This window comes from Fistularia commersonii, chromosome 21, assembly GCF_037954325.1.
Source record: "Fistularia commersonii isolate RoL2024-O1a breed Wild chromosome 21, RoL_Fcom_v1.0, whole genome shotgun sequence".
In the NCBI taxonomy this organism is placed as follows: Eukaryota; Metazoa; Chordata; class Actinopteri; order Syngnathiformes; family Fistulariidae; genus Fistularia; species Fistularia commersonii.
Window position 1 is genome coordinate 14,409,718 of NC_141304.1, and position 26,078 is coordinate 14,435,795.

Below are 26,078 nucleotides of genomic sequence, written 5' to 3' on the forward strand. Positions count from 1 at the left end.
CCGACACTCTCACCTATATGACAGTTGTACGTCCATATCCGATGGCTGTCGTACCGCGTCCGGCACTTCATGACGTTGTTGCTGAAATCGGATTCCGCGACCTCGTAGTTGGGATTTATCACCACCTGGAGCCACGAGACAACAGATCGCCGTCGATCCAAGACGCCTTCGTGGATCAACCCCTCACTGCTGAGGGGTTTCTATGACGACGGTACAAACGGACCGGATGCTTTACCTGGAAGATGTAGTCGCCGGGCGGCACGTCGGTGACGTCTATCCACTGGCAGTCGATGTCGTGCCTGTAGGTGTCCCAGCAGCCGACGGTGATGCCCTGCGCGCCGAAGTTGGCGCATTCGTACTTCTTCTGAATTCCTGTGGACGTTCGGCACGGGGTTGGCGTTTTCCATCGTAATTATCAAGCGTCACACTTCCCGACGGGGCCGCGTTTACCGTCATCGCAGTAGGTGTCTTCCAGACAGAAGCTGGCTTTGTGTCCCTCGGCCACTTTGGTGCCGTTCAGACTCATCAGGTCGTAATGGGTGAAAACCTCCATGCTGTGGAAATGTCTGGTGTGGACGGACAAAAACAGAAGGTTGTTAGGATAATATACTGCTCAAAAAAAAAAGGGAACACTTGAACAACACAATGTAACTCCAAGTCAATCACACTTGTGTGAAATCATAGTGTCCACTCAGGAAGCAACACAGATTCATTTTGACTTGTTTTAAGGACATTACATCAAAGTTGGATCAGCCTGGAGTTTGTTTTTACACTTTAATTTTGAGTGTGATTCCTAATCTAGACCTCCATGGGTTGATACAATTGATTTCCATTGATCATTTTTGTGTGATTTTGTTGTCAGCACATTCAACTGTGTAAAGAGCAAAGTATTTCATAAGAATATTTCATTCATTTAGATCTAGGATGTGTTTTTTAAGTGTTCCCTTTATTTTTTTGAGCAGTGTACAAAGAGAAGGGTTGTTTTCAGACCCGTCCTTCGTATTTGTCGGCGTCCTCACCTGTGACATTCGTGCCAGACCCAGGACTGGTGTCCCGCCCGCGGCCTGAAGTCCGACTGGCCGTTGTTGTGGATCTGCGAGGAGAAGCGGAGGAGGCGGCGGTAGGAGTTGGTGTCGGACTTGTTGGCGCTGCTGGACAGGCAGTTCTCCTCCTGGGCGCACTGAAGGGCGAACATGGGCCTGTCCTCCAGGTAGGTGGTCTGCTCCACCACCTGGGGGTTCAAGACCAGGTCCGGGGCCGCTGAGCGGGAAAGAGCATTCTTATTCATATCTACACTCATATTTTTATATGATTCAAATGCACTGCGGACAGCAAAGTCGGAATTTCACCGTACAAGGAAACACGTTTCTACACCGAGCGTGTCACGATAAACGCTTTGAATTTTGACTCTTACTCATAGCGCAGGAGACTCCGGCAGCAAAGCGTCCCCCTCCTTTAGGACAGCTGAGGTGCGTCCCGTGATGCAGACACTGGTCCAGAGTCAGCTCGGTCCCCGAACATCTCACCCCGCTCATCACGACGCGGTCGGCCGAAGGATCTCCTTGCCAGTACCACGTCTCCTGAAAACGGACGCGCAAAACAGACTCTTGTCTCTTGGGTGCAGAAAACAGAAACGCCTGACTTGAAGTCAACATTCAAATACAAATAATATCCGACTGTGTTTGGAGGCTTCAAGTGGCTCATAATAGTTCACAATCTTTCCTCTCCAACTCTTTATCTCCTTTCAAATAAAGCGTGAGTCTTATAATCTGTTTTAGTGAATCTTGCCGTAGTGAAACACAAAGAGGGCTGATGTGGAGCATAAATAGTCAAGCACATTTTTATTATAAGGAGATTAATATTATTGAATATTATTCATCAAACTCCTCAATTCCCAACAACCCCGCAAATCCCTCCATCGCCATCCCAGTACCCGCAGAGTGTGATGCCGCTCATGATATATTGGTTACATAAATCCAGAGCGCAGCTTACGTCACAGTCTCGTACCAGTGGTACGATTTGCACAATTCTGTACAGTATTTATTATACCATTATTATAAATATATATTCTCCAATTTATCAATTTATGTTCATAATTTAATGCTGCTACCCCATGTGTCCCCCGATTGCCCCTCGGGAAAAATAAGTTTTTTCTGATTCTGATTCTGACAGGAATGCAGGTGGGATTTTTTTTTTTTTTTGTGGGTATTTTTTAATTTAGTTATTTTAAACCAGGTAATTAAAGTGCAGCTTATCCAGAGATAATTCAATAACTTTGAAAAACAAAAAAAAAAAAAAAAAAAAAAAAAAAAGCATAAAAAAAAATGATAGGACGAATTCCCGCAGCGAGGGACAATCCGTTGATCTCACTCTCCTGACTCAGCCTCTTTTTTTTTAATTTATTTTTTAAGACCACAAGGAAAGCTCTCATACTTTCCACGACCTCCCACGGATGTGGGAGAAGAACGCTCGCACATGGAGGTGGGACAGACACGGAGCCGTATGGTTTACGCGTCGTGTCATTTGTTCCATCCGGCGGTTACGTTCGCCTACAGGATTGTTACACATCTGACAGGGAAACCCCTTCAGGAGTCAGACTGGAACACTGTGATTACCTCAAGAAGATATGTAATGGTCCTGAGACGGCGGTTATCGTGTAAACTCTCACGTATCGCGTGCTGTCCGAGAAATATCGCTGTGTGATGTTTACGAGTACGGGGGTTTCGCTATTAACAAAAGCTCCCCGCTGTTCTTAAAGGAAATACTCCTGAACGGCGGCTGCTTCTTCTTTAACGTCACACATGACTCCTGTCTAGGTTTTGAAAGACCGCAGGGTTCCTTCGCCGTAACGTCTCCCCCGGGGCCTGGGCCGCCCTTTCGGTAACGCAGGACACGAAAGCGTACGTAAGCGTGGCAGGGCTCTGACGCTGGCGAGCCTCGCCATATGCTTTGGAAATGGAAAAGCTATAAAGATCAAACAAGAAGCAGAAGCTCTCGCGGGGAGTGCCAGCTGCAACCATTAACAACCCCCGACCTGCTCTGTCAAACTCAACAAACCGGTAATATCTTTCTTTGTTCCTCTGCGAAAAAAATAAAACTAAATAATTGCACATGTTTTAAGAATCTTGCAACATTTCTCCCCTCTATGCACTTCCAGTCAACCAATCAACGTTATTCTTGTTTAAATTACACACTAAATTAGCGACTTTGATTTTTCAAAAGAATGAACCGCTCCTAACTGGCTGCAATTATATTTCCCACCAGGAGGGGGCGCTGTTGCAACACGCGCATAACAACGCAATGATAAATATATTACAATATCATCGGGATATAATCTTGATGAGATGATGATGAGATGAGAACAACTTTATTTATCCCCGAAGGCAATTGTTGTGCCGGAGTTTCAAGCAAAAACATTACAGTAATAGATAATAGTAGGAATAGATAAACCCAAACTTCGATAAACCCAAAGTGCATTAGTCACGGCGAGGACGACGGACATCGTACCTGGAAAGCGCTGTTGGCGAAGCCCAGCCCGAGCTGTCTGCACACAACCACGGCCTCGACGGTTCCCCAGCCGTCGCTGCACACCTGTCCCCACACCAGCGAGCCGTTCCGCTCCACCAGAACCTCCACGCGGCCTTCATATGGATTCCGGCCCCCGCTTAAGCGAAGCTGCGAACGGAGACGGAAATTAAATCTCCGGCAAAAAGCGCGTTAATTCGTCTCACCGCGTAGAAAAGGGTTTCTTACTCTGTTACCGAAGCCCATGGCAGGAACGTTACACTTGACCGCCGCGTCCTCCTCGTGGCTGCAGCCCAGGGAATCGCGGTTGAAATAACACTCGGTCAGCGACTTCTCAAAGCCGGAACACTCCACCTCGTTCATGTGGACCGGCCCCATACCTGCACGGCGGCGAGACGCCAGAGAACACGTTATTTCAGGATGCGAGTTCGAGCGTCAATCTCATCGGCACGACGGATTTCAGCGGAAAGAAGAAGGAACGACCCTCCGGAGTGAGAACAGATTTGGCGAAACCCGGCAGATTCAAGCTGCCATGTGGGCTTCCTTCCCACTGGACCGTGCGAGAATCCGCGGGATAACCAGAACTCAAAGTGCATATTCGATGCACGACCCCGTGCTCCCTACATTTCTAGGGCTGAGGTTCAATTATTATCCCCGAAACAAACTCCGACGGCTCCAAAGACTCTACAAGTACGTGTGAGGCACCGTTTATTTGGATCTGCTCCTCGGCCGGTGAACGCTGCAATAACGCTCTGCGCTCTCCAACTACGAATTCCCCTTCTGCAACCCATAAAGGCTGTTTTTCTTTGCCGGAACATTTTGTGCGCTCGGCTCTGGGCTGAGAATAACGTGGAAGAGAAGCAGTTCCAAGGGACATATGATTCTTATAAGCCTGCGGTAGATTGCAGCATCACGTTGGGGGAGAAGTTACGCTTTCACGCCCTACTTTTTTGAATTCTCAAGTCCAAAGGGCTTTATGCTGACTGAAGGTCTAGACCGGAGGACAAAAACAGGTGGGGTCACCGAGGTCACCCACACCTGGAGGCGGCGAGCTTCCGTTTCATCCGACGCCCTTCATTTCTGCAGACGGAAAAGGGGTTCTGCTTCAAAGCTCGCTGGCCACACAGAATATTTGCAATGTTCTGTTTAAGCTATTGAATCCCAATGGAAGAAAAAACAATCAAGCACCAACTTAATAATAAAAATATAAAATAGAATATTAATAAAAGTAATGTAAACATATTTTTTCATTTATGTATAACAGATATATTATGTATATATGTATATATTCACATATACTATATCTGTTATGCATCTATATATATATTAGCATTAGCATTAGCATTAGCATTAGCAGAGAAGCTCACCTGACCAGTTATTTTTTTTCCTCACTCTAACCACTTTGATTTTTGCGATTGTTTTTCTTGGTGCTATATATGATAAGTATATAAAAAATTAGAAGCCAATCAAAATGGCTGTGGGCGGGGCCAAATCAAGCATACAGTAGCTACTTCTATGTAACAATCTGTTTTTTAATGTTTTAAGGATATTTATCAGAAATATGTTGACCATAATCTGACTATTGAGCGCACCTGACTATAAGCTGCACCGGCTAAAAATAATGAAATAAATCTCAGCGTGCATGTTTAGGCCACACTTTTTGCCGCAGGTTTCCACATTGTAATATGATTTAAACAGAATTTACACAGAATTTTTTTTGTCTTTGAATTAAATACATACTCGTAACATCCGCAAATACGTACTGAAAATGCTTTTTTCCGAACAGTGCCTGTCACAGGCCTGATGAAAAAGATGAATAATAAATGAGACAAAGAAAAAAATCCATTTATCCTTCTAATTTCTACCCCGCTTTGTCCTGCTCCAGCTGATCGCTATCTCGGTCTTCCTCCTAAAACTATTAAAGTCGTCTTCTTCAGTGTCAGAATCGAACAGCCTTGGAATTTCACCGGTCGATACAACAAGGCTAAATGTTTCAGCAGTGCAAAGCTTGTTAGCCCTAAAAAAATCCATTGTTTACACTGCGGTGTTCAAAGCGTGTAAAAGAAGTAGTGGTTTAAAATCCAGAAATTCAAATATCTAATACTAAATATTAAAACTATTATTGTATCATTTCAGATTTTAGCACGGAACTATCAGTGCTAATGTTATTATTAGCACTAGATGATGCATGCCTGTCCTCAGTGACGTGCGGTGAGGTTCATGACTGGTGAGGCACTGACTGATGTGCCTCATATTCTCTCATCACCAGAAACTAGTAACATACATACGGTTGACGAAAATAACACCGTACATTGGAAACGTAGTTCTTTTAGCAAAAGTGTTTAAACATTTTAATAGCGACATACAGAGAGACAGCAATACGGTCTTAGTGCGGTGCTTGCCGGCAGTCAGCCGTCATTGCACAATCTACGGTGAGGCTCAACCGCCTGCTGCCTCACCGCACGTCTCTTCTCAGTATTTCAACTGTAAGTGTAAAAATCCAGCCATTCTGAATAAAAAACAATCTAAAACTGGTGAAATTAATTGAAAAAGAAATTCTAATGCAAATCACTGATAAATATAACCTTTTCATTTGACATCTTTCCAAGATTGGCAAGTGAGGCACGGCCTCTCCTGCCTCCCCTGACTGCACCTCACTATCCGTCCTGCCTGCGTTTTTTTCAAACACGCATTTTCACCAGCGATGTATGAAACCTCCACGCAGGAGGCGTCACGCGGCTGGTACCTTGTCCCATCCTGGCGCGATTCAGGGCCTCCTTGGCGCTCCCAAAGCCCAGCTCCCGACACACCACGGTGGCAGCTCGGATGTTCCAGTTGTCGTCACACACCGTGCCCCACTCGCCGTTCTTCAACACCTCCACTCGACCCTCGCCGATCATCGCTCCGCCTTTCAGCCGCACCAGGGGTTGCTGTCGAGTCAAAGAGACGATCGGTAAAAATCCAAAACACCGTTCTAAACAGCAGGAGAATAAAATTGGCTTCAGCTTGATATTAAGACACAGAGACATGTTTCTTGGAGACGTCAGTTGAAATTCCGATAAGCCGTGTGTCCTCAACAGATGTTTAACCCGTTTAAGAGGGTTTCCAGATTCACTATCTGAAAGGCAGCGTTTGATTTACAAACAGGAAGTGCTGCGATCCAGAGCGGTGATTCACCCAGCTAACGGACGCCAAGGAGGTGTTCGTTATTCCCTTTAACTCCAAAATCTGTGAAAACACTCCAGGGAACCTGCTTTCACTTTGCATTCGTGTCCCTCAGAGAAGATGTTCCAACTTGGGTTCCATGTAATGTTTATTTTGTAAAAGCTGGCCTCATTAAAAAAAAAAAAAAAAAAAGTTTCACATATCAGAGCCAGGAAAGGGAGATACATTAAATACATTTTTTTATATTTTCCAAAACGTGTTCTCCTCGGAGTGGCGACCAACGTGAACATACATGTGATCGCGTCTTGCATATCAGATAGGACCATCGTCCGGAGAAGCAGGTCCATCTTTAGGCGTCCATATCGCATAAAGTCAACTTTGTGAGTTTGCACACCCAAAGCAGTGTTTGACAATTTGCACATCCCCCCCCCCTCGACGCCACTGTTTACGTCTCTTAGCAACGATATGCTGATTAGTTATTGTTTTGTTTCCACTGTGGACTGCAAAATATGGCTTTCATTCGATTCTAGACTATAGAATAAGAAAATATATTACCAACCATATTACTTCAACTGCCCGGACCTGCAGATTTGTGCTGCACAACATTCAGAAAATCAGACCCTGCCTGACCCAACAGTCGGCACAGCTATTGGTTCAGGCCGTGGTCGTCTCCCGCCTGGACTACTGCAATTCCCTCCTAGCTGGACGACCTGCTTGTGCAATAAAACCACTGCAGATGGTACAGAATGCTGCAGCACGGTTGGTATTCACTCAACCCAAAAGGGCCCATGTTACACCTCTGTTCATCCAGTTGCACCGGCTACCAGTAGCTGCCAGGATCAAGCACAAGGCCCTGACCCTGGCATTCAAAACCACCTCAGGAGCAGGTCCAGCATATCTGACCGAATTGATAAGACCTTCTGTTCCCGGCAGAGAGCTGCGTTCCTCTAATTCAAACCTACTAGCAGTACCTTTTGCTCGCTCTAAGCGATCTCAGGCAAAACTGTTCTCAGTTCTACTACCTCAGTGGTGGAACAAACTCCCAGAAGCAACAAGACTAGCATCATCTCTCTCAACCTTCAAGAAACAGGTAAAAACGTTTATCTTTCAGGGCTTTTTACTGCGCTGATGCCCCAGATCAGGTTAGGCTATGCAGTGTGTGTGTGTGTGTGTGTGTGTGTGTGTGTACGTTTGTGTGTCTCTGTCCAACAAAAAAAAAAAACCCTCACTAACCCAAGCTTACTGTTCTGTATATTTCCTGTGCATCTTGTATTTGCAAGTGTATTTGCAGTCCCTATGTCCTCTATTGTAAGTCGCTTTGGATACAAGCATCTGCCAAATGCAATGTAATTTAATGTAATGTAAAATAAGAGAACCATCACCCGTGCTGGGAGAAATAAAAAATCAGCCGGAATGCATGCCATTTAAACTTATTTTCGGAGTCGCCACGTTCCGCCTGCTGCAAACCCAAAGGCCTGTAGAAGAGCAGTGAAGATCGCACTCGGACGGGCTTCGGGAAATTGAACTCCAGTTAAGCCCGGACCCCGCACTCCTCCCGCCAAACGCGGATCCTCTGCGATGTCGGGGTGACCCACCTCCACCCTGTAGGCCTTCCTGAAGCCGGTGCTGACGCTGGGAGCGAAGGCCCGTCCCGGCACGCAGCTGACCACCACGGGCATGCCCTTGTCGCAGGTGCCGTTGCCTTTGACCCGCAGCTCGCGGCCCAGCTTGCAGTCGGACAGGTCGGCCTCGTTGCCGGTGCAGTTGACGGAGAAACCCCAGAAGTTCTTCTTGCGACGCTTCGCCAGCAACCTGAGGGGGACGGACACAGCGACGGGTTGGACGGGACGACATCGCTTCACGACAGGGGAAGGATGTCAGTGCATCGTATGAATGAGCGAGTGAATGGTTGCACGTCTCGAAATGACGTGCGAATGAACGAGCGCTTGTTGATGGTTTGTCGATACATGACAAGAGATGATACTTTATTGATCCCGATTGGGGAAATTTGATATGACGTGTTAATGAGTGACGGAATGATGATGTCTCTTCTTCTTCTCCTTTGGGCTTTTCTCTTCAGAGGTCACCACGGAGGATCAAACTTCTCCATCTAACCCTTTTCTCTGAATCCTCCTCTCATGCCAAGTAACTCCTCCCTCACGACGTCCGTCAATCGCCTCTTTGGTCCAATTCCAGCATCCGTCTACCAATATATGTTTTTTTTTTTCTTTCCCTTTTTCTATCTCCTAGTACCCCTCGCATTTTTCTCAATTTTTTTTTTTTCAAATTCACGTTTTACTGGCGCACAAAATGAACCGTGCATCAACATCCCTGTGTTCAAAGAAGAAAACCAGCAAAACATGATTTTCACACAAAAACAAAAACATAATCATGAATACGAAAGAATAAGGAAGCGTTCCCTTAGTTTTGCCGGTGCTGTACTAGAATTACTTGGCATTGAAAATCATCGCGTTCCGTTATACTTGTGAATCCATATCGTACGTATTTGTCCGACCCCTTTCTTTTTTTGCTCGACATAATAAGGATGAAGGGATTCAAATATTTAAAAAGCAATCGCACGACGTGCCATCACGACAGTTGACTACTGATCGCAAAATCCCTGCATCACAGATCGGCCAAGATATGTAGCGCGATCACCTGCAGCCGATAAAGACGTGCAAAAGGAGAGGGTGAATGGTTGCAGGTCTCTATATGTGGAAAAACTGACTGGCGGCCTAATCAGGGTGAAGCCCAACTTTCGCCCAATAACAGCGAGATACGTGGAATAGAGAATGAATGACTCGTGTGCAAAGAATAAATCTAACAAAAGCTGGCACATCCTGAGGCCGCATTTTCCGAGTGTTAAAGAGGAGCTGAATCCTCAATTAGCGATAATGAAGCTAAATAGAGGAGAAATCTTCCTCCAGCCCTCGGGCACAGAATCTATTTTGGCCTCCAACGACAGATCAGGCGAGGTGAAAAAAAACAAAACGCAGGCATATTTCCCTCCATTCAATCATTTGTATGCTTTGGGTGATTTGGTTTTTTTCTGCAAAACAGCACATAAATCAACCAAAATGTCCAAAACCTCTCCCGCTGGATACACACACCAAAAAAAAGCCTGGTCACGTAAGGTTATTTTTCAACTTGTTGTTCCAACTGTAAATCCTGGGTGAGCAGATGTCGTCGACAGCCGGCTGGAAAGAAGCCCATCCTCGCATTCCCGGCAAAGTATTTCCTTCGCTTTCTTGTCTTTCACTAAATTAAACAGCGCATTCAGGATCTTTCCAAACAAATTACAGATTATGTGTCTCCTGCGCATGGATAATACTAGATTATGCAACTATCATTGTCTAGACCGGACTTGTGAAAGACGGGGACGCAGCCAAACATGAAATCATCATGAACGATGAGCTCCTGATGCCACTTTTGGGCCTAAAAATAGAGAGGTTTGGTCTGCCGTGCACGTGCAAGGAGTTTTATAACAAATGTTCTTGTGCAATGTGCACGTTTTAACAAATAATAACAAAACTGCCAGAGCTGTTTTCACCGCCTTCCTCTTTCCCAGCTTGGCCCGTCCCTCGTCCACCCCAAAACTGCCCTCAAACTGGCCCGCGTTCAGGATTCTGCACCGCCAGGTCTGTTTAATCTCACGGCGAAAAAAAAAAACAAACAGCAGAGGCCTTGACTAATGACCAGAATAAACAGACTCGCTTACGTAACAATACATCGGTTCAGTTCGCCCTCGTCCTCCAATAACGGGCCTGAGACCCGAGTTTTTAAAAAACTGGACCCGCCGTGAACGTTTTCCCGGCACGAGCTCGACGAGAGGCGATCCCGTTATATTTGTCCGGCCTTATCGCTTGCCGCCGCGACACCACTCACTTGTAAGGTCTCTCGTTGAAGCGTTTCTCCCCGGGGAAGCCGTACATGCCACAGACGACTCTGCTGTTCATCTCCGTCCACTCCTCGTTGCAGATCTGCCTCCACTTGCCCCCGTCTTTCACCTCCAGGAAGCCCTCGGTGATGGGAGTCCTCTTCCGGTGGGAGTACGTGGCCCGGATCCTCACATCCTCCACTTGTACTGTCAAGCCCTGGGAAAAAAGAGCAGAACGGTCGGCTTGGATTTCAACGATGCAAAGCTCTACCCGCTGTCTACCTGCTAACTCACACTAAGATGTCATGTTTTTCCACAAATAGCCCACTCCTTCATTTTCTTAGGATTAGTCTGAGAACCTCAGACATTTGAGGAAATTTTAACGGTGAGTTTGGAACCCCCCCCAGGAAGACACAATGAAGACAGAAGGAATGGAGTGAAAAATAAGTAAGAATTGAGCAACTGAGCGACTCCGAAGGACAAATATGACACATTATGGGGATGGAAACACATGGAATGATGTTGCATCAACCATCCATCCATCCAGCCTTCCATTCATACATACATCACAATGTCATCTGCAAATAAAAGTCAGTGCAGATTCTTTTCTAACCTCATCTGTCAGCGATTTGGATGGTAAACTTTTATACTTTTTAAGACCTTGAAACACTTGATATCCTTAACTTTGACACTTTATATTTTATTTGTATTTCTTATTCTCCCTCCTTCCTACTATTATCTATCATTGTTATGTTTTACTTGAAACTCTGGCACAACAATTTCCTTCGGGATAAATAAAGTTGTTCTTATTCTTATTCTTAAACATTTTAGAATTTGTTCATAATCCATCCATCCATCCATCCATCCATAAATACATAGATCACAATGTCATCTGCAAAAAAAAATAGTCGATGGAGATTCCTGTCAACCTCACCTGTCTGCTGTTTAAATAGCAAATATTATATCATTTGATAATAATCATTCCATCCATCCATGTCCAAACTGTGTGAATATAATCTGTTTTAACCCAGTTTAACCCTAAACACCGCCGGCGCTACAATGACGTGAAGCTGGAATGCAGTTATGTCATTAGTGAAAGACAAATGAAAGAAAGACTTGTTTATATGGAGAAGGAAATATGACTCAGAATGGAAGTGGATGTTGTAGTTACCCTGGACTTCAAGTTGAATCCCCTCTCTGATATATTGCTAAATTGTGCTGTATTATATAAGGCTGCTGACAGGAATGTAAAGTGTTTATCGCATGAACTTGAAACTCCGACACGGAGCGAGTCAAGGTAAGAAGTACGATGAAAATCTTCGCTCCGACTTGCCGCCGTCGCCGGGAGGCTTTAACCGGCCCGATGAATGTTTGGAATTTTCTTTTGCATTCGCTGTCATATTTCATTTTCCCCAGAAATAATACATGTAATAACAAAACACAGGAATTAAAAAAAAAAAACTGTGAAAATAATTCAAACCAAGGATGTACATATAGTGTGGCGGTGAAACAGGCTGGAGACATTTTTTTTTTTTTTTTTTTCCACAAACCGATTCTGTTCAGTGGAGCAGATCTGGATCTTCAGTCAGATGTTCAACCCTGCCTTTGGCTTCCACAAACAGACCAAACCAGACCTTTAGATGGAGGTGCAGACCAAGTCAACTGCACTGCTGAAGACAGATGGCAGGCAGAGCCACTGAGAGTTTACACTGTGTGTGTGTGTGTGTGTGTGTGTGTGTGTGTGTGTGTGTGTGTGTGTGTGTGTGGTCTCCACACCATACAGGGCAGTGAAGCCAGTTGGGTCGACCATCCTGAGGCAGCATCTTGATCAGGCGGGAGGGGTGACCTTTGCCCTCCGAGCCATATATGGGGAACTATGGAATTACTATGCTGTTGTTCACGTTCCTTGTGGAGTTCAGAGCTGGAACCAGAACTCAGAGCTGCACGGTGGAATGCAAACGCTGACCTCAGTCATTTTGCAACAGCCAGCTTATTTAACTCTGAAAAAAAAAAAAAAAAAAAAACCCAACATCCAGGCATGTCTCCCAGAAATATTAAGCGTTTGCCCGCAGGGTGGTTTCCTGAGATGGCGTCAGCCTGGGGGAATGTTCAAGGCTGAAGGATTCAGACTGTGTCAACAGTGACCCCAGTCCTCCCTAATGACCGCAGCGGCTGTTACCGGGTGAAGTCCTCTCTTTCACGAGGAGCTTCCTGCAGGACAAGGGCTTTTCTGTCTGCGAGCGGGTCTAGACGTGAAATCAAAAGCGATTATCAACCGAAAAGTGGATATCATAACGGAAAGGACGGGGGTCTCAGGCGGGCTTTGGTTCTGAGGAAGGAAAACGGTCGTCTAGGAACGCCGAGACTAAAAAACGGGGGCGGATAAGCCGGGCCGGGATCGGTCCGGGTGTTTCCACATCAAAAGTCCACCACCAGACGCTAACTCAGCATGATCCAGCGTGGCCTGGAGCTCGGATCTGCGGGAGAACCCGACCGCGGCCGGAGGAACGGAGCCGCCAAACGGAAACCCTCGCGTCACGAGGGAGCGCGTCGGCCTACGTGCCGCGAGCGTCGTCGCAAAAATACCAGGGAACCGTCCCGGAGTTGCCTCATCGGTGATTCAGGAATCCCGGCAAACACGCACCTGGGATTAAAAAATGAAGTCACGTTTCAAAAGTGGTCGGTTACTAATAAAACAAACCCTGTTCGTGAAGCGCGACCATTACTGAGATATTTCCAGCTGGAAAGGAAACCGTCGTCTTGACCCCCCTCCCCCGTCAACATGTCCGTGTGTGAACATGAGTCTGCGGTCTCGCCGGTGTCTGACTAATACTTCCACTTGTGTGCATTTCTTCCACTTTATGCAGCTTTCGCCCCCCCCACTCACGTTTATCAACACGTGACCCCCCTCTTCCCCGACCCCCCCGACCTCCGACCCCCTCCAAGCCTGATGAGAATCAGCTCCTGTTGAAACGAGAAGGAACACGAGATCACTTTGAAATAACTTTCACGCCTGCCCCGCCCACGCTCTGCCACACAAGGACCCCAGGAAATGCATCTGTGTGTGTGTGTGTGTGTGTGTGATGTCCAGATTATCATCTGGAATGGCGATCACGCCATCCTGCCTCCGCAGAACTCTAGAAGTCACCGCCCACTTGCTTTTTCCTCTTCCTTTTTTTTTTTCCCCAACCCAGGCAGCGTTTTCACGTTGATTTTCTCCGCAGGCTCCAGGTGATTCCCCTGCCGGCCAGCAGGTGTACGTTATTATAAAACCTTTGATTTATGGCAAAAAGAAAAGTTGTGAAGCCAATTTTAAAGAAGACAGAAGGCTTATCTTAACAGCAGAGAGGGATACATGGAGCACTTCCGGCAGATTTGTACAAAACCCCATCCTTTATCTGCGAGCGACAAACCGACAGGCCTCGTTTTCCTGCAAAGTCTTCTGTCATGCAAACATGCATTTTGCTGGACGTCCAAATGTTTCCATTCAAACGTCTCGTTCAACGGGCTACGAGAAGGAGTAGAAGGAGCACACGCCAAAGATCCAGCACCGGAATCGGCCCCCGGTAACTTCCAGGGTAGGTTCCCCTCCTTCGTTTCACATCCTGAGAAGTTTGACTTCGCCTTTTCGGAGTCTAATCCAGGCAAATCCCCAAAAGTTGCTCTTTTGTCCCCACCTCGGAGCGTTTGAGGAGCAGCTGTCCCGATTCAGACGCCTGGTTGGCTTCCAGTAAGCCGAGCTCTCATGAAGACCATAAACGATTCATAATGAACTGTGATTGCTTGCGCGCACACACACACACACACACACACACAAAACCGCAAACAAACCGACACACACACAAACTCATAAAATGAACACAAGTAATGGCTGCAAGGGATTAGGACTGCGACCCGCCGCCGCCCGCCAGGAACCCACACACAGGCGTCTAAGGGATTTGGAACAAGGTAATATTTAAGCTATTATCTTAATAGAATTATCCCTAAAGTTTTAGGAACAACTAATTTACGCGATAGGCGTTGACCGGATTCGGCACAAACCAGAAAAATTGTGTTTCCAAGATGGCAGAAAAGAACCGAAGAAACCAAATACGCCGAGGTCAGGGGTCGGCAACCTTTACCGCTCAAAGAGACGTTCGGACCTGTTTCTCCACGGGAAAGAAAACACCAGGAGCAACACAACTTTCCAAATTTAAAATGAATTAACACGGCTAATAAAATGATGCATTTTGCCTTTACGCTATGTATAAACAAAATATGTGTTGCATTTTTTTTAAATCAACAAACAACTGCAGAGAAAATAAAATTACATCTCTGCATGAGACAAAACATTTTGAACTCCGAAAAATGCTGTTGCGTTGAAGATTACTTTTAAGCAAAATACTCCACGTCCATTTGAGTCCTTGTAATTATGGAAAAAAAAAAACTTAAACTCAAACTTTAATTATGCAAAACCAAAATGCGCTCTCATGTGCTCTCATCCTTTTCCTGGTGCATGCAGGAAATAGAAAAATGTTTTAACATGTTTTAATTAGACGTTGCAAGATCGCCGTAATCTTCAAATCTAAAGTGTCATTTTTAAAATGAACAAACTAAACTAGAATTAATTAAATACGAGTTCATCATTTTCAAAAGCCACGGGGAGCCACGAGGATTTGGTATTTTGCACTTTAAAAGCAGCAATGCTGATGAAAAATTTATTTCACGCACGTTTCCCAGAGATTTCTCCTTCTCGTGGAGAAACATTTGCACGTCCAGCAGAATGCAACAGTCCCGCAAACAAACTCAACTGAAAACCGTCAACGTTCAACAAAAGCCGTCTCCTTGTCCGCGTTGCTGATTCCAGTTAGTTTTCATGCTTATGTGCACAAGACCGCCCTTCCCAGTCCAAGCCTGTGGTACATAAATGCATGTTTGCATGACAGAAGACGGTGCACGAAACCGTCATGGGACGCGGCTGCCGAGCATGTGGCGTCTGGATCCGCCTCTCTTTCCATTCAAGAGAATCCGACACGGCTGAACCTTTTCTCCCTGCACGTCCCCTCCTCCTGACGAGCCTCGCGCATGCATCCCGCCGAGGTCCAGCGTGGGCTCGGGTTACCTTTTGTTATATACCGGAGGGGCTGGATTTCTTGTAAATGCGCATTCCGTGCGTGATGTAACGCCAAAGTCTTTACTCTTTTTATCAGTGTTAAAGATATCAAAAGGCTTTTAACCTCTTCACTCGGTGGTTGTAACTCGCACCAGATGCATTGGTGTTGACTTTAGCCGCCTCTGAGGTTGGAGTAAACACACTCAGGGGTCACAGGAGTGTGTGTGTGTCTTTAACTCGACTGCTGTGTGATGATGTTCATGGCTGGTGAGGCGACGACTTCATCACAATCAGATTTACAAACATATGAACCCTACAGAGTAGCTTATTCATCATTTGACTGGCAGCAGTTAGCAAGCACGAGCGCCCCCTACAATGAGGCAGGAGAACTGCGTGCCTCACTTAGTGGCTCTTTGCGGCTGTTCTATGATCGCTCGGCACAAGAAACTAGTAACATGCATACAGTTGTTGACAGAAAAAAACACTGTACATTGGAAATATAGTTCATATAGGAGAAGTGTTTAAACATTTTAACAGCGAAATATTGCTAAGTGTCTTAGTGCAGAGCATGCAGCGGTTAGCTGTCATTGCACAATCTACATTGAGGCTCAACAGTCCGTGGCCTCACCGCACGTCTCTTTTCAGTTTTGGTGAGTAAATGTGAAAATCCAGCCATTTTGAATAAAAAAACAAATGAAAAATACCTTGAAGTGCAAATAACTGATAAATATAACTGTTTAATTCTTTTTTTAATTTTACAAAATCTAGGAAAGAAAAAACATAAAATGTAAAAAGAATTAAACTGTTATAATAATTGGTTATTTACATCATCGAGATATTTTTCATTGAACTTTTACAGTTTTAGATTGTTTTTTTCTTTCAAAAAGGCTGGATTTTCACATTTACAGTTCAAACACTGAGAGGAGACGTGCAGTGAGGCCGCGGTTGGTTGAGCCTCAACATAGATTGCTCAATGACGCCTGACTGCTGGCTTGCTCTGCACTAAGACACTTAGCAATATTTCGCTGTTAAAATTTTTAAACACTTCTACAATATGAACTACATTTCCAGTGTACAGTGTACAGTGTTTTTTTTGTCAACAACTGTATGCGTGTTACTAGTTTCTTGTACTGAGCGATCATAAAACAGCCGCAAAGAGCCACTAAGTGAGGCAAGCAGTTCTCCTGCCTCATTGTAGAAGGTGCTCGTGTTTGCTGTATCTCTCTGTATGTCACTATTAAATGTTAATATGAACCCTACAGAGTCGCTTATTCACGGAATAAGTCAAGGAGTCACAGTTGAATGAAAAATTCCTCCATATTGAAAATCGCTGCTAAAAATAACCTTTTCATTTGACATCTTTCAAAGACTGGCAAGTGAGGCACAGCCTCTCCTGCCTCCCCTGACTGCACATCACCGGTGAAGACGTACCGAGTGTGCATTATCTCAAAATGACTTATTTTCAACAAGCGTTCAAGTCTCTCCTCGGCAGCAGGGGGATATTTTCTATCTTCCTCGGAGGAAATGATTACACCGGCAGAACCCATGACCAACTTAAACACAATCCTGTAATTATCTTCAAATGACATGCTGCCCCCCCAAACATCTGGAAATCCCGTGAAAGATGAAATTACAGGCCTCCACTGATGAACGCCACGTATTCGGTTGATGATTAGATCGATGCTGTGGAATCGCAGAGTTGAATATTTCCCACCTGAACAGCAGCCGCGCGTTGCAGAGCCGATAAAGAAAACCACCTTCTATTTTCGGTTTTGGTTCTGAGGCGTGATGCAATCGCCGCGTCCGACCGATGGGGTTTTACAACCGAGAGACACGAGATGAAGATGTCGTGCATTCAATAAATCTGCTCGAATCGTGCACGGCGGCGATACAGGCGCAAAGGAATGCTCCAGGTTGTTGTTGTTGTTGTTGTTGTTGGCGAGCGGCTGCTGCATGACAATCTAATAAATGCAGTTTGGGCTTGAAGGACAGCCTGCAACAACAGGGTCACTGGAGCCGCAGACAGAATTAGAGTTATTACTCAAATATTACCCAAAAAGAGCTGCTCGTGCCGCTGGAAGCTGCTATTTCTGTTTTGTGACAGGCGGACGCTCTAATAGGCCGCGATTCTGCGGTTGACGCTGAGCTGCCGCGGTCAAATATTTCATTGGGAGCTTTAAAAACTCAACTTATACAGCGAGGACGCCATTAAGAGCTCGATCTGAGCTGCGTTTAAGGGGGTTTGGACCACGCTCTTTAAGATGATCTGCAGAAATTTAAATCTAAATCTTCATACCACGCCATCATACTAACCCCGTGATTTCATACGTCAAGCATTAAATGAATGCTTTTAAAGAAATAAACGAAACTGCATCATGTATATAACTATGCACTGTGTAAATAACCCCACTGCCTATTTTTTCTTATTTTTGCAAGTATCTGCACGTGCTCCGTTCCCGCACGATGAGAATTAAAAATCTCGATTCTTAATAAACATAAAAACGAACCCTCCTCCGGAAACAGATGACAGAGGGGTTACAGTTGTTTGTCTTTCAGGTCATTTAAAATGGAAAATGCCATTCCTGAGAGCTTCTTCCTGTTAGCACCGACCTCCGTTTGGACCTAAACACATTCTCGGTGTCTGAGTCAACGCCTCTGACGGAGCACAAAACATCAATTCATGCTGTGAAAGAACCCAGTGAGGGCCGGCGCTGGAGGTGCAGCTACACCTTTTCCCGTTCCTTTTCTCGCTCGACTTGAAAGGCTTCGGAAATATTTACAGGGAGGGGAACCCGAAACACACCCGACAAACAAACAACACGGCGGCCTGGAACAAATGCGCCGTTTTTTTAAATAAAGTCACAACGAAGCGGCACCGGCCGTCTTCTGGTAAATCCTCCGCGTCTTTCTCGTCTCACAAAGGTTCTTTTACATTCGCTCTTCTGGCTTTGGCGTCGGCTGAGCGAGAGACAATCGAAACACACATCCAGGTTTGGCTTCTCTCGCAGAACGAGTTCACCAGCAAAGCCGCTACACGCCGGCAGGTGAGGGGAAAATTTTGTGCGGACTGAGGAATGTCCAGACGTGCTGAAGGACACCTCCCGTCACGTCCGCGAACCCACGCCGACTTTCCATCCGGTGTGGCGGCGGCGCCCCAGACGGGATGGTCTTCCCCCACTCGGTGAGTCATCTGCGAAGCGTCCAGGATCTGCGAGCGGAGGTGGCCGAGGGGACGCACACAGACCCATCGGAGGCTGATAAAGTCATTATCTGAGCGTCCGATTCCACATGCAGACAATCTGCTGTCTCATTTCATCCTGGAACTACTTATTAACCATCAGCCGTTACATCAGCGATTCCAGGACTTATTTAGTCGACGGGAAAAGCCGAGGGAAACGCGACCGACTGGAGATGTGACGCGACTTTACTGGCGGTAAATACTGAGAAGGTTGACGTGTTTCCCACGATGTCATTAAAATCAGAGCGTAACACATCATTGGTTTGAAATTGCGCTTAATCACACCGTGCCGCCTGCCCTGCACGCCCCTGACGGGCGCCATGCACGCCGGTTCTGGGCTTTCTCTGCAATTTACAGGATGATGACGGATCAGAAGGAAAAAAAAAAGGCCATCGGTGAGGTTTTCGCTCCCAGACGGTTCGGTAAACGCCGCGAGTCCAACACCTGCTTGAACACCTTCCAGACTCTCACCGAAGCCGCTGTTGTCGGCTCGGAACCGCAGATTCGACAGCTGCAAACATCAGTCCGGGAGAAACTGGCTCACAAATCGGTCTAAATTTCGAAACCGGACTGAAACGGGATACGATGACGCGATCTTCGCCTATGGAGCGCCTTCATCACCCTGTACCGGTTGCCAGGTGACATAGAGACATCCAACCACTTGCCCTCTCTTTCACACAATTAAGGGTCTCCAATGAACCTCCTGCAGGTTTTTGGACTTTAGGAGGAACCCGGAGAACCTGGAGGAACCTGGAGGAACCCCATGCAGACGTGGCGAGACTCCACACGGAAAGGTCCCTCCATTGGAATCAAACAAGGGACCTTCTTGCTGCAAGGGCAGAAGCGCTAACCGCTGCTAACCGCTACTAACCGCTGCTAACCGCTACTAACTGCTGCTAACCGCTACCAACCGCTGCTAACTGCTGCTAACTGGGGCTAACGAGCTTCGCGCCCCCAAAACATTTAGCTTCGTCACATTAGAACCAATTAAATTACCGTGAAACACTGAAAAAGAAGACTTTAGCTGTTTTAGTGCGCAGGAGGACGACCAAGTTGTGATCAGCTGGAGTTGGAAAAAGCAGGGATGGAAATTGACTTTTCCTTGTGTTATTTATTATTAATCTTTTTCATCAGATGTGTTACCGGGGAAAAAGTCATTTTTTTTCCGGTATGTATTTAATTAAAAGTGTAAAGAAAATGTTCTGTGTAAATATCTCATGTTACAACGTGGGCACCTATCGCTTTTAGACAAATAAATCTATGTACGCATAGATTTATTCAGTTATTTTTAGCCGGTGCGGCTTATAATCAGGTGCGTTCAATACTCGGCAAATTGCGGCAAAAATATTTTTGAAAAATTGGATTAAAACACAGATTGTTACAGATAAGTTGTGTTTCCCCTGCTGTATGCTTGATTCGGCCACGGCCATTTTGATTGGCTTCTAATTTTTTCATTCATTTATATTATATGTAAATGAAAAGATAATCTTATATTATTATGATTAATATTTCATTTTTTTTTTTATTATCAAGTCTGTGTTTGATTTTTTTGGTCTACCGGTGGAATTCAACAGCTTCAACAGAACGTTGCAAATATTCTCAATAGTCCGGATATGACAGTACAAAAAACCTGATATTGAGTTTGAGAGACTTTTCAGACGGAAAAGAGACTTCAACACCATCAGAAAAATTATAGACGGAGGAATTTCACAATTTATCTTTGCAACATTCCCCCTCGCCAAGTGTGAGAACTAAAAACGGCCACCATCTTCAAACGCAGAAGTTGAAGAACAGCGCAGATTTCGAGGGCGAGGAAAGAGTGAAACCTGACTTACAAGATCATAACTATTTACAAAACAGCAGATCCAGTGAGACGCCGACCGGCGAACGTCCGCTGCCAGACAATCTGCTTTTTCACTGTATTTTGAATAATAAACGGATTTAGCGTTTCTTCTATCAGAGGACGCATCGGTCCGGTCTGTCTGGCTCGGACCAGATGCTTGGAAGAATCTGGAAAGTCAGATTTCCTCTCTTCCCAAGCCAATCTGGGGTCTTGTTTTTTCAAACATGGTGATGTTTTTATTGCGCTTGTGCTCGAGGCGCACGTGTCACCTACCTCCTCGCTGTGGGCGAAGACCTTGATGAACTGGAAGCCCGGGATGCGTTTCTGGGAACAAACCACGCCGACGTCCTCCGAATGCTTGCAGTCGCTCACCCCTAAGCCGTTGGAATGACACTGGGCCAGACTCTTTTCTCCGCCCGAGCAGTGGACGTTATCCAGCCAAATGCGACCTGGAACGGACAGGAGGGGGAAAAAAAAACACCGACGGAGATGTTTATCAGACCGGATACTGGCGCTTCCATCCCCTGCTCCTCATGCACGCATGCCGAAATGTAACCTGGGCCGGGCGACCGACCCCTGGTGCTCCAGGTAGCGCAGCGGTTCTGATTTTGGTGCGGCGTGTGATTTCTTTCTTATTATTTGAATCCCTTCATACTTATCATGTCGAGCAAAAAAGGATGGGAGAATATGTACACTATGGATTCACATATATGACGAAACGCGATGGGTGTTTCACCGGCAAAACTACGGGAACACGTTCTCCATTATCATGTTTTTGTTTTAATTTGAATATCACATTTTGCTGATTTTCATCTTTGAACACACCGATGCTCATTTTGTTCGCCAGTAAAATATATACCTATGTCTTGAATTGAAAAAAAAATCATTTTATTTTTCCAATAAAGAAGGGGTACGGTGAATGCACATGTTAAAGTGCAGGACCTCCAACAAGGTTGAGAAGCATTGGGTTAGCGTGTGATAGCACACCGTGATACTTTTAAATATACACTGCTCAAAAAAATAAAGGGAACACTTAAAAAACACATCCTAGATCTAAATGAATGAAATATTCTTATGAAATAATTTGCTCTTTACACAGTTGAATGTGCTGACAACACAATCACACAAAAATGATCAATGGAAATCAATTGTATCAACCCATGGAGGTCTGGATTGGGAATCACACTCAAAATTAAAGTGTAAAAACAAACTCCAGGCTGATCCAACTTTGATGTAATGTCCTTAAAACAAGTCCAAATGAATCTGTGTTGCTTCCTGAGTGGACACTATGATTTCACACAAGTGTGATTGACTTGGAGTTACATTGTGTTGTTTAAGTGTTCCCTTTATTTTTTTGAGCAGTATATATGCTGTATATGTAATAAAGCAGTCGCAATTGGAGTCAAAATTTGTAAAAGACGCTGCGCGTTTTCATCACGCATCGTTCCAACGTGACGTCTTGCTCGAAGACGTCCAAGTTTCTGGCTGGCAACTTCGGCCTTCCGCTCACGGTGATTTTCCAAAATACCAGATTCACTCGAATGAAACGAGAAATGGAAGAAATGGCCGGCGGTCTGGCCGAGTGTCACCCTCTTGGACTCTTTGTCATCCTTTCCAGTCTGGTCAGAAGGTAAACACCCTCACGTGGAGATGTTTGGTCTCCGCTTTGACCTGACGCATTCTTTCGGCACGAACCCGGCCAATACGTGCCGTCACGCTGCTGCCGAGGAACATCCTGATCATACCAGGAAAGTGACTGCATGCTGCACGCTCACGTTGCCGCTCCTGGCAGCGGCCGACGCGGTCGTCTGGTATTAAAATGTGGCAGAGTTTCCAGGTTGTAACTTAACGGCTAAACAAACAGCCGCCTCGCCAGCGGCCATAAACCCCTGAGGCATGAGGAATGTCGCTTTGTTTTTCCGGCGTAAAGTCCAAAGTTCTGCAGGAGTGCATATCGGGAGACCTTGACGGCGTCCGAACAACCGATTTCTGCCAGCTGAGGCCCCGAATCAGTTTAGCTGATCGGGGGATTTTGTGAAAAATGACCAGCGGCTGAGGATCCGATGCACAATCCGGTCCCGGAGGGGAAAATCTGTTTACTTTTTCTTGTAATTACTTCTCGCACAAAAAGACCCGAGCCGTCGTCATGATGGAAAAACCCTCTGTTGTATTCACGGGCACGGATTCAGCTTGTGTGAGCTCCAGAAATGCACATTTTAACCCGATACAACACGTTACAGCCGCGGAGGATCTCGCTCATTTCTACAGCTAGAGTCAGGATGAAGGTCAGGCGGGACGTTTCCTTGGCTTTGACACAAATACGCGCGCAGTATCCTATATTTTGGAGCTCGCAGGAGGATGGACGAACGACGCCCCGCCGAGATCCGTCAGTCGGAGATAACCAAGGAGGGAGGCCAACGGCGAAGATGGATCGCTTTGTTTTCCGAGCTTAAAGCCGACATTTGTATTTATGCACCGGATCCGGGGGAGCCGCCCTCCTGCACGGCCTCGCCGCCGAGTTTTCCCCGCGCAACTTGATACACGGCGGGTCGGTTATGTAACCAGTGATTCTCACGATTGTTACACCGATGTGGAACTTTGGGATGCAAATGAACAACGTGATTCATTTGGCAGGAAGAGAAGGGGGGGAAGCTGGATATGGGAAAACATGTGTCTTCAACTAGAGACGGCAAAGAATCGCTTCGCAGCTGCAGGCGGTGCAGCCGGTAGCTGCGCCCGAACGCTCGCCGAGGTTCGAACAGCTGGAAACGCCGGGGGGGGGGGGGGGGTTTCTCACCTTCTCCCTTTCCGTACTTTGCCGAAGGCGACCACGACTCGGCGTCCACGAAGCCCAGCTCCCTGCACGCCACCTGAGCGGCGGTGAGGGAGAAGTCGTCGTCGCACACCGTCCCCCACTCGCCGTTGTGGAGGACCTCCAGCCGGCCCTCGTGGCGCTTTCGCTTCTCCCCCGCCAGACGCAGCTGTATCACAGGGGTGCCGGACTGGGCGTTGCAAGCGGCCCACGTGCACAGCAGAACCAGGGCGAGGACGGCGCGCAGCATGGTGCAGGAGCACGATCTGGAGAGGATTTAAAAAAAAAAAAACAAAAAAAAAAAACATGACGGTCTTCAAAAACCCCCTTTTTTTGCTCAAATCAATATCACTACATCCGTATGGAGAAGCAAGATAAGATAATTTAATTGATCCCCATAGGGGGAATTTCTTTGTCACAGCAGCGAAACGGTTATAATATCAGATTATAAAAAAGTGAAATAAATATGAATATAAATATAAATAGAGAGACAGAAAACAGCAAGACATCCACGGATAAATAGACAGCAGCAGCAACAACAGGGGACAATAATGGACACCATAATGGAACAGTGAGGGTGAAAAATACACAACCAGGACGAAACGACAGTTTAAATAGACGAGAATAAAATAACAAAAATAGGCAGGATGCGTGACAGCAGAGTTAGAGTTTGACATGTGAATGGTCGTGAGATTGTGGAAGCGGCACAGATGCACCTCAGAGTTGTACGTCCAGACACACAGTTTGTTGCTTTTTCAAGCTAAATAAGAAGGGAATTTAAAAACAAGTAAACCGACGTTGTCAGATAATCATTAGGAACGCTATCGATCCGCCCGCCGGTCCCTGCACTCGCAAACCAGCTCCGCTTGGTGAACATTTTTCATCTTTCACTGGAATGATTTCCAGAGTCAGGCGTCGGGGCCGGGGGGGGGCCAGGAGGCCGGGGGGGGCCAGGAGGCCGGGTAGGGGGGCCAGGAGCCCGGGGGGGGGGCGGGAGGGACGATCAAAATCCGAAGCCAGGCGGAGGTAAACACTCATTTGCGGTGCGCGGCTGCTTCATTCTCGATTTTACCCGGCGATCGAACGCTTTCTGCACGTCCGCGGCTCCTAACAGTTTTTTTTGGCCGCCGTGGTTCCTCTCAGAACTCTCCTCTGGTATCCCAAGGCCGCGATTATAGCCGCCGCGGCCCCCCGAACCCAGGATATGGAGCAGGGGAACGGGGGGGGGGCGGGGATCTCATCTCAGCCAGTGAAAGATACCGAGAACGGGATAAGCTAGAAAGTTGCAGAATTCCTCAGCCTTTCTGAGGCCTAATGGAGAGCAAATGTTGTGGGTGGAGGAGTGGAGGGGTGGAGGAGTGGAGGGGTGCTGCCCCTCTCACTTATCTGATCTGTGCCTGCAGGCTGCACTGAGGTTCAGAGGGAAAGTCGACTCCACCTCGATATTTCAGGGTGATACACGAACGTGTCGGCCCTGAATCCCCCCGGGGGAGGAATGCCGCTCAGGCCGTGGAAGGAGGGACCTCCGCCTCACCGGAGGAAGGAGAGGGAGGGCCGGGCGTCATGGTAACGGACAAACAAACGGCGACCTGGAGAAACAACCTGACGTACAACGGCAGTAGATTTCAAGGCCGCACCAGACATCGCCGGAGATCCTCGGGGTTCCACATCTGGTTTATCTTCTCGTGACGGAAACAAGTCCGGCGTGAGGAGGCGGGGAGGGGGTTCAGGCCCGGGAGGAGCTCGGAGGAGGGAAAAAGCAGGAACGGCTCAGGAGAAGCGACCGGCCTTTGACCGCTGGGATCGTCTGTCAGCTCAAGATCACCGAGTTTAGAACAAACACCATCAGTCATGTGGCTCTGCTCCTCAAAATCAAGCCCAGACCCGCGTGGATGCAGATGTTCAGAGAGAAAGAAGGGAAGCAGCGGAGAATAAAAACACTGAAAAAATCTGCACTTTGGTCCAAAATCCTTTGCATCTTCTGAGGAAGCGTGTGGAGAAAAGAGGGAGCAGATGGATGGAACATCAGGACACCAGGAGAACTTCAGTGATGGCAAGAAGTTAGAGGGACCAGATTTGGATAGAATTTGTCCCGAGAGAGAAGAAGAGAGAGAGGAGCGCCGAGCAGCGGGCGGAGGAAGTCTTACCTCTGCAGGAGAACAACGATCTGACCGCCGGTTCCTCGTCTCTCAGGGTTTCCAGCCCGCAGGAGGTGATGCGAGGAGAACCGGCGCTCCTCCGTCTCTTTAAGCCTCCTCCCGTCGCTCTCCTCGCCGCGCTGCGCGGCCAATCGGCGGCTGCCTCAGCATCCGGCCCCGCCTCCCCGCCTCCACGCCTCCCCGCGTCCACGCCTCCACGCCGCGGTTACACAAACGCCGTTACGTGGATTCTCTGCAGGGCCGCATGGAGCCTCCTGCAGCATCCACACCCAACCCGAGATGTTCCTCCACGTCTCCTCAAAGCTCTCATTTAAATGCATATTTTATGTTATCGGATCAAATAATGCACAGTTTGTGTCAAGTTCTG

The 26,078-nt window shown here is 46.8% G+C and overlaps 1 protein-coding gene across 1 annotated transcript in view; it reads right to left on the minus strand.

Annotated features, from left to right (window-relative positions):
• The window catches only part of loxl2a (lysyl oxidase-like 2a), a 29,174-nt gene extending 3,377 nt beyond the window's left edge, over positions 1–25,797 (minus strand). Inside the window, exons 1-13 of the mRNA XM_086167842.1 lie at positions 25,700–25,797; positions 23,538–23,818; positions 21,014–21,189; positions 10,576–10,784; positions 8,286–8,502; positions 6,272–6,455; positions 3,754–3,905; positions 3,508–3,675; positions 1,415–1,580; positions 1,020–1,260; positions 451–566; positions 236–372; positions 14–125 (exon numbers count right to left, since the gene is read on the minus strand). Coding sequence (XP_086023968.1) covers positions 14–125; positions 236–372; positions 451–566; positions 1,020–1,260; positions 1,415–1,580; positions 3,508–3,675; positions 3,754–3,905; positions 6,272–6,455; positions 8,286–8,502; positions 10,576–10,784; positions 21,014–21,189; positions 23,538–23,802 — 2,143 coding nt within the window. The 5' untranslated portion in view covers positions 23,803–23,818; positions 25,700–25,797. The remainder of the gene's footprint in view (positions 1–13; positions 126–235; positions 373–450; positions 567–1,019; positions 1,261–1,414; positions 1,581–3,507; positions 3,676–3,753; positions 3,906–6,271; positions 6,456–8,285; positions 8,503–10,575; positions 10,785–21,013; positions 21,190–23,537; positions 23,819–25,699) is intronic.
• Positions 25,798–26,078: the final 281 nt, after the last annotated feature.